Here is a 19,222-nt window from a genome sequence, read left to right as displayed (position 1 = left end):
TAGAGACCAGAGCAGACACAGCGAGAACCAAATCTCTTCTAAGAACTTGAGAAATGAGGACATTGAGGATAACCGGAAACATGTTCAGAGACTGAATAAGGAACACGGAAATCAGGAAAACGTGCAGTACGGAGGAAATATGTTGTCAGATGAGGAAGACAGCGAAGACGTTTCAGGAATGCCCATGCCAATCGTCTGGCTCGAATTGCTCTTCAAGAGAACCCAGACGGAAGAACTCAAGACAACAACCTGGAAGACAACCTGGAAGACCTCAAAAGCGATGGCGTGACGTGAAGAAGAAGAAGAATATTTATAATAAACAATAAATATTGAGTGTAACCTCTCCGACCACAAGAGCTTAGTGTCTTAACTAGTATAAAATATTTTATAGGTTAATGTCTACGTAGTTAATGAATGAAATTGTAATATTTTTTGTAACTATATATTAAACAAATAAAAATAAATAGTTACATATTTATGCCATTATATTCATGGCACAAGGAGCTTAGAACTGATCACCTTGCCGTTATGCAATCAACGATCAAGATAACACCGCGTTGATGTGATGCAGTTCCCTAAGCACAATTGGGTGCTAATATGGGTTTAGAAGAAGATATTTAATTGTATTAAAGTATATTGGACACATTGTCATGTATCTTTCATTTATTTCATTCCTCTTCACTTCTTGTCGAGAATATACCATAAGCATGCGTTTTTAATTTTTGTTGAAGAATTATTGAAAATGGATTGTATATGTAGTACCATTTGTAGACCGTTGAATTATTCAATTCGTTTCCATGTTCTGCTCGTATGTTCATTCTTTAATTGTATTTAATATAACTTTATTTAAATTTAACATGATATATCCCTCACTCATTTCAACGTCATATATAAAAAAACTTGATTTTTCAGTTGGTTTAAAAATATAATAAAATGTATTAAAAATAAATACCAAGCCACTTATTGAACTTTTTACTGTGCAACAGATCTTTTTAGGTAAGACATGAATGTTTTTTCTCCATTTAAAAAATACTTAGTATATTTAAAAAAAAAAATTAACAATAGGTACCTTTTCTTCATAATGCAACAACACTATCTGCCCTGTAGCGGGTAAATATTAAGTTAAAAATATGCCGCTTTTGCTGGGATATATTGTAGTACATTATGGGTATTCCGAAAACATGCACAACTGAAAATTAACGATTTTTGATGTATGACGTTGTTGAAAGGAGTGAGCGAAATGAACCTCAAAGGCTTGCAGACGTCACCTAAAGCTAAATAAATAAATAAATTTAAGTTTTACCTAGTAAATACCACTATTTCTTAAAATTTACTGTGACACAACTCATTTTTAAACGCCGTTTGTTATTTACGGTGTTTACCGTATTTACGGCATTTGAAAATTATGTGGAATGCATCAAAACACATGTCACAATAGATTTGAAGAAATAGTGGTATTAACCATACTATGTAAAAATTAACCATACTATGTAATACTATGTAAATAAATTAAAAACAGATATATTTTAACACAAAGCGACTGCCGAATCAATTAATGAAAATAATTCAATTATACACCCCATTATGCTTGATCATATTTAATTTGTATAGAATTCTTTATTATTCTATTAATAAAGAAGCATCAGTTAATCGATGGATCATGAGTTGAATGCATATTAATGCACAATTCTTCTAGTCATCCCCAATAATATAGGGTATTTTTTTAAGGGAAACAAATTCAAATTTCCCTCAATAAATTGATAGCGCCATCTTGTTGAAACCACAGCTTTGTCACATAAATACCATTCAACTGAGGTACGAAGAAGTCAGTAATCGTGGTTCTGTAGCGCCCTCCATTGACCATAACTTTCTATGATTCCACCTGCCCATAAAGCACACCAAACAGTGACTTTTAATGGATGTAAGGGCGACTCAACAAAAGCTTCTGGGGTTACTCCACTTCGATTTCTGCTTACTGACATCGCCATTTAACCAAAAATGTGCCTCATCGGTGAACGAAATTTTGCATTAGAAAAGAGGATCAAGTTGAATATTTTTCTTGGCCCATTCACCGAATCTACGAAACGCATAATGGTCATTCAGTCTATTCATGGTGAAATGGCAAAACGTACTGACTACAAATCAATTGTCAATTGTCGAGTCAACAGTCTGTAGTAACATGTTGCCATTTTGAAAACTAAATCTCTAAAAAAACACCCTATATAAACCCCACCCTCTCTAGAATTATTCTCCGATCGAAAACAAACATAGTTGCCCGAACACGTTTCCTACTCCCACAACCTGTTATTTTTAATATATAATGTGTACTTAAAATATGAAATATTGCGAGCTTTTAATTAAATAGATTAACAGATGGGTAGAGATTGGCAGATACACGAAAGAAATATTACTGTGAAAACTTAGCAAATAAATAAAGGAGAACAAACTAACGATAAATACAATTTGAGTGGTTTGCTAAAACCACAGCTGGAAGTTTTTTTTTTTTTTTTTAAATGGCCCTCGGTATTTTGTCTATATATTTTGGTTAGCACTTAGAATCTAGATCAGGGTTTCCCAACCTTTTTGGAGCACAACTCTAGAGCACATTTTATATTATCGGTAGGGTGGCGGGGGAACCTATTTTTGATCGACGTATGTTTAAGTATTGTCAGCAAAGAAACCACTCATACATACAATATCGCAAACATACGAACGTATTTAATAAATCTAGGCACTCACAATTTTAAACTAACAAAAAAATAATTCACATTTTTAAATAATGTTTCTGAAAAAATTCTGTCTTGTCGGGCACATACAATCGTTCCGCGGGCGCCATGGTGTCCGCGGGCACAGGGCTGGGAACCTCTGATCTAGATGCTAGTTTATTAGCTTAAAATAAATAACATACTTTATGTAATAAATGTTACATCAAACACTGATCTTTTGAGTCTACTAAGTTGTATTTTATTGTTATAAAAAAACATTAAAAATCAATTTTGTTACAATTTTCAAACGAATGTAACATACGAATACATTCGTTTGAAAATGCTATAACTAGGCGAAACAATTGTCACAAAATGTATTTTTTATGTGTTTTTTAACAATAAAATACAACTAAGTAGTCTCAAAAAATTGGTGTTTGATTTTTAACATTTAATACATAAATTAAAATAAAGTTCTACAAATTAAACGCCAAATCTATAAATAAATTAGACGTGTTTCTATATACTAAACAGGACTTATGGTAAAAACACGTTTAAACCTCAATTAAGGCCTAATTCGTGAAACCTGTACTCGTATATACATGTATACAATGGTCTTAGAACCTTTCACATATGGGTAAGGTTTTAAATTCGTGTGTGAAGTATGGCTGATTGAAGCGCTATCAGTTAAGGAACTGATGAAGTATTTAAGCATTAATGCAATATGGATGTTTAATAACGGGCGGAATGGCCGTTACACAAGTTAATAGAGTTTGTAAAAGATTAAAAAAATATATTGCAATTATTATACACATATCCCAAACATTATGCTGAAATTCACCCACAGCCTATCGGAAAGTGTTGGTTTATTTTTCAAATATTTTGAACTGTAACATTTGTTTCCTAATGATTTGAAACACATTTCCCATACCAGTAGTTGGCGTTACAACAAATCTATATCTGTAATCGCGACACATTTTTAAAGTGAACTTCGACATTCGGACGAGAATGGAGAGAGAAATTTCAGAGAAGCGTCACGTTTTTTAGGCACATTTCAAGACGCACTTTACCATACGCGTTAGAAACGATTGTTACGCCATCTATCCGCACATGGCGAAAGCAGTTGCCAATAGTACGTTCGCAGTTTTATACACAAATTTTGATTGGAAAAAAGTTAACGATTTCAATAAGCGAAGAAATGTGTGAAACAAATAAAATGAGTTATGATATTAATTTCTGCTTTTGAGTGTTCGATACCTTCATTTTTATGATTTATGTCTGCCTACGCAGTGAAGACGCATTTAACAAGCGCGATGGAGGATCGATTCCGGAGGAGTCAACAGAAATATTAGTGATTCTGCACTCTTAACATTTACCTGACTGATTGCTACCATCACGCCATTGACGATCACGATAACAGTGCAATGCAGTACCCTATGCGACACTGGGTGTAAATTAAAGTTCAAATAGTTTATGGTTTATTTTTCTTGTCGATTTTTTGATTTTCGAGTATACGATATTGTTGAAGTGAAACTTACTAGGCGGTGATTCGGTAATCCAGAATTCGACGAGAATTAAGAGTGATATTTCGACGACGCTTCAAGATTATTAGGCACATTACGTAACATGAAAGAGAAGATAGATAGATATTGCCTTGCATGCGCGCGTTTTAGATGTAAACGTCAGACACTTATATGAACCGTGAGGTACAACGCGTTGTGAACCTCACTGTTCATATATAGCGTCTGTAATATTTATCGTTTTAACAAACCCAACGAATTATTAACAAAACTCATATTTTAGTTATCATAAATCATTAATATTAGTATTACCAATTGAAACATCAATCAATGACAGTGGTAAATATTAAATAAACATGATATTTTTATGCAATTTTAGTTCTGTTGTATTTCTTTTGCGATGCTCTCTCTCTCTGTCTCTCACATTGAATCTCTCTTATTCTTAACGTGTCTCACTCACGTGTCTTTTGAGTCACGTGTCCGGTGATGCACGAGCATTTTTTTGTCTGATTGAATTTGACAATTTCAATCTTCTAATTCGGAAACGTGTTTGCGATGAGGGAACCTATCCCGCAAAATTATTATTATTAATGAAAGGACGTCCCATGTCAAACGCAGTTCATCTCAGGGTAGTTTATGTAATTCCTATACCTTTTTATGAAAAATCCTTTACCTTTTTACGTAAAATATTTCTTCATTTTTAAGAGTGGGTGGGAGTTTAGGTCCCCAAACGCCCACTTAAAACGTGAGAGATAAAAATAACTTTGTTAAGAGATTTGATTAAAAGGATCGGTCTGTAATTTGTCATTTTTTTTTTTACTTTTAAACTTTTCAATTTGCATTATTATTCGCTCACTTACATAAACTCTAATCTTCATTTTGCAGCCACCATAGTGTAGTGATTAGCGCGCTAGGCTACAATACTGGAGGTTGCGAGTCGATTCCCAAGAGGATCAAAATAAGTATTAGTGATTTTTCAGTCTAATATTTATTTAATATCAACTGAACTTAGTGGCATGCACAGATAATTATTGAGTGTAGGCAGTAGAGGTAGGTAGTAAAGTAAGCTAGGTACTACTTATGTACTTAGATATATATATAAGTATATATATATATATATATATATATATATATATATATATATATATATATATATACATATATACATATATATATATATATATATATATATATATATATATATATATATATATATATATATATATATACATATATATATATATATATATATATATATATATATATATATATATATATATATATATATATATATATATTATATATATATATATATATATATATACATATGTATATAAATGCCTAGCCTTCTTCATCTATGTTGAGATGTCAAAAAAATATATAATTAAAGATAATCCAGATATGTGAATAAGTATTTGGACACACTCAAAATGTTGTAACTTGGAACAAATTATTGAGGATATATCGCTCACTCCTTTCAAGAACGTCATAAATAAAAAACTTGATTTTTCAGGAGAACGTTTTAAGAGTTTAAAATATATTACAATGTTTTAAAAATAAATATCAAGCCACTTATTGAACGTTTTCTGTGCAACAGATCTTTTTAGGTAAAACCGGAAGGTTTTTTCTCCATTAGAAAAGTATTTAGTATATTTAAAAAAATAGTTAAACAATACCTTTTCGACAAAATGCACAAACATTTTCTGCCCTGTAGCGGGTAAATATTAAGTTAAAAATATGCATTTTTTGCTGGGATATTGCACATTTTCTGGGCATTCCGAAAACATGCACAACTGTAAATTGACGATTTTTAATTCATGACGTTCTTGAAAGGAGTGAGCGATATGTGAACAAGTATTTGGACACACTCAAAATGTTGTAACTTCGAACAAATTATGGAGGATATATCGCTCACTCCTTTCAAGAACGTCGTAAATCAAAAAAACTAAATTTTTCAAGAGAACGTTTTTAAAGTTTAAAAATATAATACAATGTTTTAAAAATAAATATCAAGCCAGTTGTTGAACTTGCAACTGTGCAATAGATCTTTTGAGGTAAACCTGAATATTTTTTCTCCATTTGAAAAATATTTTGTAAACTTAAAAAAAATTAAACAAAACCTTTTCTTCAAAATGCAAAAACAACACTTTCTGTCGTGTAGCGGGTAAATATTAAGTTAAAAATATGCCTCTTGGATATTGTACATTTTCTGGGCATTCCGAAAACATGCACAACTGAAAATTGACGATTTTTGATTTATAACGTTCTTGAAAGGAGTGAGCTATATGTAGACCCATATTTCGGCAACCTCCGGTTAGATCTTGTTAGCACCAAACAGCATCAGACGAATGAGAAGGTCTCACGATTTGAGATATAGGTCGCCTTAACGTCTCTTTACTTTTACGAGCCTCACTTCTTAGGATGAGCGCCTATCAACCAAACTGTGTTTCTAACAAATAAATGATTTATTTTCCATTTGCTGTTTTACTCTGTCTCACAACAATTTATTCCAATTATAATTTACGTTGATATACTTAGCTGCTAGGTAGGAAAAAAGCAATCGTAATATCGATCATAATATCTTCAAATAATTCAAAAGCAGCCGTTAAAATGTTTTATACTAAAACTTATGTAATCTCCTCTATCGTTTATACTTATATTAATAAAAAAATTATGTAAAAGAGCTTTGTGTACAATTTTTCTACAGAAAAACCAGGAATCTCAGTGAGAAGAGAAGAAGGGACCAGTTCAACACGTTGGTGAACGAGTTGAATTCTCTGGTCTGCATAAATAATCGTAAAATGGACAAGTCTTCCATCCTGAAGACTACTATTTCGTTTCTCAAGAATCATAATGGTAAGTTGAAGGAAAATGTATATAGAAATATTAATGGAAAACATTTGAGGACTTGTTAGGACGATGAATGATAAATTTCCGCCACTTATAAGGCACACGGCGTTGCAAACCCGTAAGCATTCGTATTAGATTATGTTACTTAGGCGCTGCTAATGTGTCTAGAAAAAATGCACATCTTTCTCAAATATGTAATACAGAGTGATAATGTATAATAGCAAACAGATATTATACGTATGCATACTCTACGCATTTGTGAAAACGTAGCCAGCTGGCCAGTCAGTAACCGAAGTGGTGAAATGAAATTCCAACATCGGGCGCATTGCTCCTCTCCTCCTCACAGTCTTGTGAAAAATGACTTCAGATTCAATTGTAGAATTAATCATTATTTTATGTTTAATGTTTCTTCTCCAGAAGCTTCCGTACAATCGGCATCAAATGGTATAAGAGGGGATTGGAAACCGTCTTTCCTTTCAAATGAAGAATTCACGCACTTGGTTCTAGAAGCTCTCGATGGTTTTATCATGGTGATATCTCAGGAAGGACTAATATACTACGCCTCAGATAACATCACCCCTCTTCTTGGCCATCTATCGGTTTGTACTTATTTTCTTCTTCAGTCACACGAAAGCGTATCAGTTTGCGTCGGGGTTATTCATCATACCGTTGATTCCACAAAATACAATATGCGCCACGCAATCATCATACTCTTGTTGCATATTTTGTTCCAGGTAATATTGGTAAGTGTTATGAATCATACTTGTACATACTTTTACCAACACCGACAATGGTACCGCACGGTATTAGATTCGGATAAATACAAAAATGGATCGCAAATCGAAGGAATGTTTATCGAGACCCTGATTATAAAATTGCAAGATGATGCAAATGTATAAACACATATAAAAATTAGCGATTTTAAACCCGAAAAAAAAAACGTACATAGAAATATTATATTATATTTTAATAAACTGTTAAACTTAAACATATTATGTTTGAAGTCAAAAGTGATGATAATGTTTTAGTTCATTTATTAAAATTTAAAAAACGATCATAACATGGTATTGAAAGTTTTCCGTCACATTCCCGTTCTAAGAAGCTCTGGCTTCCCGTCGGACCCACACTTGCAAAACAAAATATTAGCAATGAAGTATCGAAATTAGGAAAAAGCACACAGTCGTGCCCTGAATAACTATAAATTAACATTTGTGGAGGTCCTCACCAAAACGTTACATTTCCATTATAAATGATTTTAAGTAATTAGGAATTCTAGCTTGAAAAATTGTTACGTTTTGGAGAGATTCAATGATTTCATATTGGTTTAACACAGGATTGGTCACGTTTTGTCGCAACTTTAATTAATAATTCGATAGAATACAGTAAACAGAACGGATTTGCATTTAAAGTATTTTTGCAATATTGGAAATGTAACTTTTTGGTGAGGACCTCCACATTTATGGTAATAACTTTTAATATCCCTGTCACCCACAATCCAAATAAATACTAATTTGGAAAACTATCACAGTTTTAGGGATTAGTAACTATTTAGATCTGTTAGTAAGCTAGAACCGAGTACTATAACCCGACGGTACCTGATACGCAGACGCTTTCATGGCCGCTACCAGCACAGCAGACAGACGCGACAGAGCCGTTTCAAAGCATTTTCAGCAAAGATTCAGCTGGCTGAACCCTTTCACGGGTAGCTCATTTTTTTCTGACACAAACCTACCGAACAATCTAAAAGCAGCCCTAACAAACTCACACGACATATACAGACAACATAACGCAATATAACACCCAAGCATAAACCATAAAATTAAAATAAAAATAAATTACGCAGATCCCTTCATCTTTTCAAAGCGACACGCACAACATCTAAAATTAAACTGAAACGGAATGAATCCTTTCAAATAAATTTTGTTGGAGAATTTTTTTTCCATCTCTATTCACGGCAAAATTCCCCACCTTTACCGCCAAATTTGAATTTTGTTTGCTTTGATCATAAACAAGAATGAAAACGATGTGAGGTTTCCTTTTGTAACTGTATCGTGTTTTGGCTATATTTTTCCGCGATTGGCGATTTCTACCCCCTCTGACAATTTTAGCGTTTTCTGATGATCTAGCCTATAAACAATGTGTTCACGTTTTCATGGGAATATCAAAAATCAGGTGAAAAATCAGAAAATGACATTACCGAATTTAACCGACTCCAACATTATTTATTGAAATTGACTTTCGTGCTCTTTCCCCTCGTCCATTTGATACTAATAATTTAGCCAAAACCCCTTTGTATATAATATTACAATTAACATCACAATAATAATATAACATTATAATTCTTCCAACCTTTACACTAACCCAATGGTGATTAGGGCACTGAATCACATTTTCTTAATCTTTAATTACGTAACGGAAAGCTGATCCGTCCTGTGCTTCATTTACCAATCCAGGGTGATTAAATAAATGTTAGAGTGTTTTTTTTTATTCGGCAATTTCTGGAAATCGAACCCATGACCTCCAGCATGGCAGCTAAACGCGCTATCCACTGCACTGCGGAGGCAGATATAATTATTTAAGAAATTTCATCAAATCCTCAATGGTTCAGATAAACCAAGAAATGTGAGTTAAATGCTTAAATGATTTCAATGCGATTCCCGAACAGTTTTTTTTTGCTCTGATGCGTAGATAATATTGCGGATATATTTATTTTAAATATGCGAAAAATTATATTTCTGTTGTTATTTTAAAATTATCACACATGTTATTAAAAATGCAATGCATCTTGCTTTTTTTTTGGTTCCAACCGTGAACAAGTTGGTGATTTAATTACACGAACAAAAGCTGTCTAAGTTGTTGTGTTTTACATATTTTTCGTATATAATTTTGAAGAATTTCTTCAAAATTAAATTCAAGAATAAACATGAACAAGAGTAGCCTACTTCCTCACGGTTGGGGTGGATTTATCTTAAGCTTTTCAAATATGTTAACTTTATCTTGAAAGCGGACATAAGGGTTTTGACTAAGTTGAAAAATATATAGGTTTCAGGAACGAGTAAGCGATTTAGATTAATTTTCAGCGATTTTAAATAAAAATAATTATCATATTTTTCAAATTGCACATGTTGAAGATTGGCATCTCGATATTTGCATACAAATATACAAAACTTCATATATATTATAGTGGAACCTCGATGTGAAGAACCTCAATATAACAAATTACTCAATGTGACGATTTTTTAAAAATCTTGAACTAGCCATGGAATTCAATTAAAAATATGACGATGTAACGAAAGTGCGTTAAATTACGTTGATGTAAATGTTTTCATGCAAATGTGATATCAGTGTGTAACTACAGTAACTGTAAATATAGTCATTTTTGTCAGCCTCCGTAGTGTAATGGTCAGCACGCTCGGCTACCGTTCTGGAGGTCTTGGGTTCGATTCCCAGGGGGGGGGTAAAATAAATATAAGTGAGTTTTTCGCTGTAATAGTACCCTGGACTGGTACCTGAAGCGGAGGGCTGATCACCTTTCCTTCACGTGTAAACGATCAAGATAAAACTGCGTTTATAAGAAGCAGTGCCCTATGCACCATTTGGTGCGGATAAGGGTTTTTATTTTTTTATAAAACTACGTTGTCTTCACTGTATTCTTTCTCATATATTAATAGTTTTTAATGAGGCTGAATTGCATAGAATTTGTTATGTAGAGGTCAACAAATAAGATAACGAAAAACCCCTCAATATAAGGGGTTTTCGCTATCCAAATCAAACAAATATAACAAATCATTTGCAATGCGGATTTTTTTTTAACCACTTTAGATTTGTTATATCGGGGTTCCACGGTATAATATCAGATGTGTGTATGTCATAATTGTATATATGAAAACCATTTTTATTGACTATGTAATATGAACTGACACGTATTTCAGAGGGATCTTTTTAATACATCTATATACGACCTAACATTTGGAGAAGAAAAATCAATTATACTCAAAATTCTGCAAAATCAAAATGGCGGCCTTTCCTTCAAAATTAACGGTAAGTAAACCCACTATTATTGACTATTTATTTAACCTGTTTAATAATATTTACGACACGGGTGACATTCGTCAAATTGACCCACACATCCAAAAAATGCAGCGAATACTTCTTCTCCTTCTTCTTTTTATAGATCCTCGGGATCTGTTTGTGCCTCCGCCTGTCGCTCTTGGGATGTTGACTCCCAGCTATCTCACCTCTTTGGAGGTCTGCCTGGCGGTCTACGTCCTTCAGGGTTTTCTTGAAGGGCGATACGTGGAAGTCTGTCTTCTGACATTTTGTTTACATGCTCATTCCAGTATCGCCTTCGTTGTCGTCCCCACCTCACGATATCTTCCGTCTTACACATGCTCCGGATATCAGTGTATCTTACGCGGTTTCACAATGTGTTTCCGGTTATAGATCGGAGTGTTTTCATCTCGGAGATTCTAAGTCGAGATGTTGTTCTAATACGAATACGTAGCGAGAAACATGTACTGAAACCAAGAGGTTGTTATCAAATTGGTAAGTAGCATATTGCAAGGTCGAGTCCGACAGGGTTGCATTTTGTCACCAATGCTTTTTAATTTACATTCCGATACAATATTCAAGGAGGTGTGTATAATGCAAATCTAGGAGTCAAAGTTAACGGTGTTCGTTAGTTATTTTGGTTGATAGCATTTGTACATGCTCATAAACAGAATAAATGATGCTGGTGTGAGACTAGAACTTAATGTGAATGTGAGAAAAACAAAATTTATGGTATTTAGACGACAAGATCACGCGGGAAAACAGAATGGGACGAACATAGAGATAGTGAAGAAGTGCCTATCCTGATGGAAGACCTTGACCCAGAAATTGAAATTAAGTGCAGGATAGAAGCCGCATGAGCCAAGCTTAGGAAACGTGGACCCTTGAAATGAGTAGCGTGAACCGGCTGGAGCCATTTGAGGTGAGAATGCATCGAAGAATGTTTCGATACCCTGGACGGACACGGTCAGCAATGCAAGAGTACTCTAAAGGCAGAGCGAATAGGGAACTAATATCAAATATTAAAACCCGGAAAGTGTCCTATTTACATTTTGTCAAGAGGAGAAAAGTAAAGCTACTGCAACTGATCATTAAGAGTAAGATCGACGGTCGAAGAGGTGTCGGAAGAAGGCGGATCTCCTGGGTCTATAATATACACGAGTGGACAGAAGTACGGAGCGTCGAGAAGCTGTTTTGAGCTGCCCAAAATAGGGACACATTTTCACAAGATAGTCAACATCGAAGGACCCGACACGACACGTTAAGAAAGAAATCCACCACGTCCAAACGCGTTTTCAGAATGTAGTTCTTTTATTCCTTAATGTATACCTAGTGAAGAGCAATTTATCGATTTATTTATATCTTTTAGCCTTAAAAACGAATTGATCAGGTATGTCAACATATCTGTTTATAATCCCGGTGGGATTGTTGCCAACATAATTATGGATGTTTCAACAGAGCCCAATGATTATTATTTGTTATATATGTGTTTTTAATAGGAGATATGACCTACATCTTATTATGTTAATAAATAAATAAAAAATATGATGAGAAATCCATAAAAACTTTATGAATAAAAATGTATTTCTTTTTCTAAGGCTATCTACAGATAGGATTGCTTTGAAATTTCGACATGACCTGACATGGAATACGCGCGTGACAAGTAAAAATATGTTTAAAAAAACATCTGTTTGTACTGCAGCAACACTCAAAATACTAAACATCGCTCATGGCGGACAGCGTGCTTTTTGACAGCTGCTAAAATATTGTATACCTGCTAATGTATTGTGAAATTAAGCATTTTGAGAAATGTGTGCTTTCTCTCCCATTTAACCTGGATGAGTCACAGCAATGCGTGGCCGAGTACAGCTTGTCTTTGTATTTACTCGCATATTAAAACTAACTCGATTAATGGGAGTGTTGTACGTTGTACCATTCATTTGTTTCACTCGACAATTCTTGGACATGATTTGATTTCAAGATAAATAATGCCCAGATTATTTATCTTACTTTTAGATGACCAAATTAGATTTTCCTGTCACATTAAAAGGGGGCTATTTGATGGGGCAGCCGAAGCAACCTTTGAACGGGTGGATTTTGTCGGATTTTTCAGTAAGTCAATTATTTAACTTTATGCACACTGATATACTACCATTATTATAATTTTTAATTGGTTTGGGGTCTCTACCGGAGTCAGACAAGGCTGCGTCCTTGCGCCGTTTCTCTTTATCATCCTCATGGATTTCATTCTTCGAAAGTCATTACCATCTGACCGAGGTATAACAATCTCCCCCTCCCGGAAACTCTGCGATCTAGAGTACACAGATGATGCTGTTATAATTGATGACTCCATCGAGGGTCTCCAATTAATCGTCGACAGGGGAAATAGGTACTCTACGCACATGGGGCTTACAATAAATGTTGCAAAAACCCATGTATTGTCCAACAACTCATGTCTAGATGCCCACAAACCCTTGACGTTGAGTAACCAGCTCATCGAAGTACTTGGGAGTGTACGTGACTGAAAATGGCAGCCTTCAAAAGGAACTGGAAGTGCAATTAGCACCCGCAGGGTCCGCATTTAACAGTATGAAAGCTGTCTGGAGATCGGATTTATACTCGGTGAAGACATGCCTGCATTGCTCCTGTTCACTTATATGGCTGTGAAACATGGCATCTTACAAGGGCACAGAGCAACCGTGTACTAAGCTTTGAGAATAGGTGTCTGCGGAGAATTTTAGGCGTGCGGTGGTTTGACTTTGTGAGGAATGAAGAGAAGGCGTAGGACGCAGCAAATCTTGGTCACAACTGTCGTCAAGAAAAGGCGATTCAATTGGCTTGGCCATGTACTCCGCATGCCTCCTGAGAGCCTTAATCAAGCTTGCCTCTTTTACAAGGCATCAGGTTCGCGCCGCCTAGGACGACCACTGCTGACAATTCGTCGGCAGTTCTCGTCAGAACTTCGGGACGCGGATCTGACTTGGGAGGATGCAAGGGAGCTGGCAGCCGACAGAAAAGCCTGGAGACAGTTTGTGGATTCCATATGATCCACATCATAAATGTTTATATTATACATATTATGTTTGTATTTATATAAATATGGTATCATTTGTTTAGTTTCGGATGCGCTGCCAAAGGCTCCATGATCGGTGGCCTCCAGTAATAAATATAATAAAAATATTTTGATTTGTAAATTTAAAAAATCAATTTTACATTCAGATTTTCTTCTATGAATGTTACTTATTTTATGCCGGGAATGGAACGATGGCACTTCCTGACACGTCGCATTTCTAAAAAGAGGTGATGGGCAGTGGTTACATCTTGTATTGAAATGCTTACAATTACCTGTGTATTATAGTTATATGCTTTAAGATGTCCTTTAAATAAATATTTTTCTCTTCAAAATAATCTAATCTGAACGATGAATATAACTACTTTTGTGGCTATCCACACAAAGGGGCGCTGGTTCGGAAACATCATACAATTTTTTTTTGCCAGTAAAACAGCAACTTACATAGATAAGATACAGTCTTCTTCCTATGCTTCTAATTTGCCTATTAATAAAGTACTCTAGCTTTCATTTCTATATAATTTTATGACATTTTGAGAATTCGACAATAGTCCGTGAAATTTTCTTTGTGATTCCTTGAGTGAGAGTCCAGCTTTATATGCTTTTAAGAAGCATGGAAAAGACAGGTTTGTTAAAAAAAAATATGCGCAGATTGCAGTTTTTACTTATTGCGATACATGATTTTTTCAGAGGCCAATATTGGCACTAAAGAAATGGCCGATTTGTTTCCACCAGGAAATCAATACAACGCGAATAACGAAGAAAGTAATAGAAGGTAAAGTTTTTTTTTTGAATTCCCCGTTTTTCCGTTAAAGTGAAATAGCACTTCATCTGGGTTTTTGTATTTGTATGTCGAAATTATTAATTACGATATTTTACGCAGCCCTAAAGATAGCCTTTCCAATGGCTGCTGAAAACCAGGAATAATGTATATTTTTAATTGCTTACAATATTTTCATATGAAAAATAACAAAACATTTTATTTTCATACTTAAAAATAATAGGAAATTAAATATTTACCATATTAAAATTGATAAATAAAATCATTAATTTATTCCCGGAATATACTAGATTGGATGGGGATCGGGACAGTCGAGGCGCTGTTTAGAGCTGCCCAAGACAAGGGCTATTTCTCTTAAGCGATAGTGCTTGTCATGTCAGGTCCCCCTGAAGAAGAATTTCTCATGTAACTTTTCTAAAATGTTTGAAAATGTAATAAAAATCATTTTAAAAAAAATCATTATTAATGTCTACTTACAAAAAACAACAGCTTCATATAAACTATACTAGGTGCTTTATATAACAACTACATAAGCTTGCATGCATGTTTTAAGTCAAGGTTATTTCCCCGCTGTGTAATTCATCTTTCAATACCCATGACATTTTTTGTGTAGTTTGATAGAATTTTATAAAAAAATAAATAAAATAAAAAAAATATAAATATATATATATATATATATATATATATATATATATATATATATATATATATATATATATATATATATATATATATATATATATATATATATATATATTTGTATATATATATATATATATATATATATATATATATATATATATATATATATATATATATATATATATACATAAAAAAAAATATTTTTCCATTTATAGGCGCTACTGTTAGACGTAAGTTCTATTATTTAGGATTAATTAATTACAGTTTAGAGGGAATTCTTATCCATTGCATGGCTTAATATTGTTACCGTTTTTAGGATGTTGTTCATATGTACTGGAAAATTACACACGCCCATGATGGTCAGTGAAATGACCATCTTAGATTGTGAGAAAACAGAGTTCACTTCGAGGCACAGCTTGGAGTGGAAATTCCTATTCTTGGATCACCGCGCATCGCCAATCATCGGATACTTGCCATTCGAAGTTCTCGGAACCTCTGGTTACGATTATTATCACATAGACGATTTGGAGAAAATAGTAGCCTGTCACGAAGCATGTTAGTATTATTTACAAAAGCTAACTCCTTTACTCAAGTCCAGATTTGCAAGAAAGGCTCCATTTTTGAGTTAATTAATTTATAAAAAAATATATTTTAGTGTAGGCCTTGTGGCCTGTTTTTAAGAGGGATTAGCCTCCTGCGATGTCGATTCCCAGCTATCAATGCATCTCTTTGGTGTTCTGCCCGGAAGTTGTCTACCTTGGGAATCGCTGTGCAGTGCGATATGGGGGAGTATGGATAGTTCCATTCTCCTCACATGCATATACCATTGCCTTGGGTTTTCACTATGAAATAAAAATTTGGTTTATAAATATGCACAACTATTTGTCAAAATGTTAAAGAGAGTTTTTTTATGAATACTATATATTTTTAAAATGAATCACAATATGTATGACATTTTTTGCTCATAATTTTAACTGCCACTTGTTAAACTAAATAGTGTAAGATAGTGAGGGTGCTTTGTTTTTGAGAACGAGACTTAATTTTCCGAAAGCTCCGATAGCCCATCTTAGGCTGATAGTGGTACTTAATACTTTTTCCTTTTATTTTTATTTATTACAAATGGAATTTGCTTTGACTTACCTTTGAATATTTTCCAAACATGTAATTCCAAGAAGGCCTAGTGTGATAATTGTTTACAAACATTAGTGTCTCAGTATTCAGTTATGCATCCACAGTTATGATCTTTAGTTTTGTTACACCTGCTATTATTTTATAGGATGCATCTTACAGTTTCACTATACATACAATCGCATCAACAAGTCTTTTTTTAAATTGTTGATAAATAAAATGTTTAAGTTATAGGAAAAAAATATCATATTTTAATTTATAGTTAAAATTAGTTTGTTTTAATCAATTCCGAAAACACATATTTTTAAAAATTTTTATAAAGATGTTTTGTTTTGATTTTGGACATCATTTTGACACAAATTGTCGAGACTCATATGATTTTGTTTGTCTGCAGTGATGCACAAAGGAAAGGGGGTATCGTGTTACTATAGGTTTCTCACTAAAGGACAACACTGGCTTTGGTTACAAACAAAGTTTTTCATCACATATCATCAGTGGACTTCTAAACCCGAATTCATCGTTTGCACGCATCGAGTAATGAGGTATACTAAAACGTCATCTGTTTTTCTTTTCTTGAAACGAAATATAACACAAATTTGTGGATCAAAAACCATCATCTTCAAAATAACAATAACTTGAATTGAAATTTAATACAAATTAATATTTCTTTTTGCAAAAATACTGTTTTCAAAAAAACATACTCAATATATGTGAGTGAAGCATGGAGTTAGCAAAAGAAGGATGAAAGTAGACTGAATGCAGTCAAAACCTCTCAGACGAATGTGCGGCAAAACGAAATATGAGAGATGTTCAAATGATGATGTAAGGAAATAATTCAAGGCTGAGATAAATAAGCATTACATAGGATTATCCAATAAGAGGTTTCATTTTGATATTTGAAAAAAAAACTGGTATATATTAAGATAAATCAATGAATATTTATAGCGTCGTTAAGAGAAAAGTATGCGATTAACAATGGAAAACGATATCAGCCAAATGGCTGCCACGGCTACGGCTGCAGCACCATATCCTTTTTGTGAAATTTTCCATGACCAATTCGCACATTTGCAGCTGTATGTCCTCGATAACTTCACAAATTCCATCTTTAAGGTCTTCAATCGATTGTAGAGCATTGGCATAGACCTTATCTTTCACGTGGCCCCAAGGAAAAAAGTCTCAAGGTTTTAATCACGATCTCGGGGGCCAACTGTGATCACCTTTTCGAGAAATAACACGGCCAGGTAATTTTTCTTCACATCACCAAGTTGTCCCAACAGCTCAAATTTTTTAACAAGTTTCACTATTGCTGGCCGAGAAGACGCTTCACGACGACCAAAAAGTGCTTTAGTTTCGCGAACTGTGATTGCAAATTTTTCACCATTTTTGTAGTGAATTTTAACATTTTCAATGTTGAAGCGTGTATGGTTGCATTTTTATTAATCGCGTAGTTTTTACTTGTCAAATGTCAAAAGATGACAGCTTCAAAAGTGGCAGCTGCCCAGATAGCGGGCTATTCAAAATGAAACCTCTTATTGGAAAACCCTATATTATATTTTAGATAAACTTAGGAAAGGAGTATTGGCATGGTTCGGACATGTAGACCTATTGAGTAACAGTAAAAGAACAGTAAAATGAATTTGTGAGGCGAATGCAGTTGGAAAAAGGAGCAAGGAAAGACCGAGGAAAACTTGGCATGATCATGAGTTGCATGCATGTGAAAGAGGCAAATAATGTTTGCAAAGGCAGACTGATGTGTCATTCTATTCTTTCTGCCTACCCCTGCAGAGAACCGGCATGATGATAGTTCCTTGATTATTACTAAATAATTGAGTACTAATAATAATAATAAATATTTATGTACTAATAATAATAGTAATAAATATTTGTGTACTAATAATAATAATAATAAATAATTGCTTAAAACGAAATAGTATTGAAAAGTGAGTGAGAAATTTGCATTTTTTTTCGGGAAAAGTTTTCATTTGTTAGAACAACTGACGTTATTTTTGATATGCAAAAGGAATGGCACCTAACATATAGAATTTAAAAAAATAGTGAATTTTTTTAAAACCCGGGTCTCATGTTAGAAAGTAAATAAATTGAATGTTAATAAACATAAAAACACCCCCGGTAACATAAATAGCCGAATGACTGATTAAGTACAAAAATTTCTGTTAAGTGCTCAAAATAATTGAACCAAGGTTTAAGTCACGGTTATATTACTTCTAGGAACAATAATAGCTACTTATGAACCTGGATAATCCAAAATTTCTTCAGTTATACACCTGTTTTGGCAGTGATTAGTCTTTTTCTCGGAGTGTCCTTATTTTATTAAAGCAAAATGTCCACGAGACCTTAAACTTCCATTAGAAGAAAAAAATAGTTATTGTTGCGTTTTCTAAAAAAAACTTTTCTAATTATGATAAAGCAAGGCAAAAACAGTGCAATCAATCAACTTGAGGAGATTTCTGAAAGAAAT

At 33.7% G+C, this 19,222-nt stretch overlaps 1 protein-coding gene across 1 annotated transcript in view; it reads left to right on the top strand.

The window, feature by feature from the left end:
- The window catches only part of Clk (circadian locomoter output cycles kaput protein Clock), a 37,590-nt gene that overhangs the window by 9,698 nt on the left and 8,670 nt on the right, over positions 1 to 19,222 (top strand). Inside the window, exons 2-8 of the mRNA XM_088261380.1 lie at positions 6,930 to 7,078; positions 7,490 to 7,671; positions 11,005 to 11,113; positions 13,139 to 13,234; positions 14,883 to 14,967; positions 15,932 to 16,170; positions 17,138 to 17,285. Of these exons, the coding sequence (XP_088117506.1) occupies positions 6,930 to 7,078; positions 7,490 to 7,671; positions 11,005 to 11,113; positions 13,139 to 13,234; positions 14,883 to 14,967; positions 15,932 to 16,170; positions 17,138 to 17,285 (1,008 nt within the window). The remainder of the gene's footprint in view (positions 1 to 6,929; positions 7,079 to 7,489; positions 7,672 to 11,004; positions 11,114 to 13,138; positions 13,235 to 14,882; positions 14,968 to 15,931; positions 16,171 to 17,137; positions 17,286 to 19,222) is intronic.

The sequence above is a fragment of the Brachycentrus maculatus genome, unplaced genomic scaffold, assembly GCF_059751285.1.
Source record: "Brachycentrus maculatus isolate JH-2025_06_01 unplaced genomic scaffold, ASM5975128v1 h1tg000153l, whole genome shotgun sequence".
Classification (NCBI taxonomy): Eukaryota; Metazoa; Arthropoda; class Insecta; order Trichoptera; family Brachycentridae; genus Brachycentrus; species Brachycentrus maculatus.
This window is presented reverse-complemented; position numbering and strand designations above follow the sequence as displayed.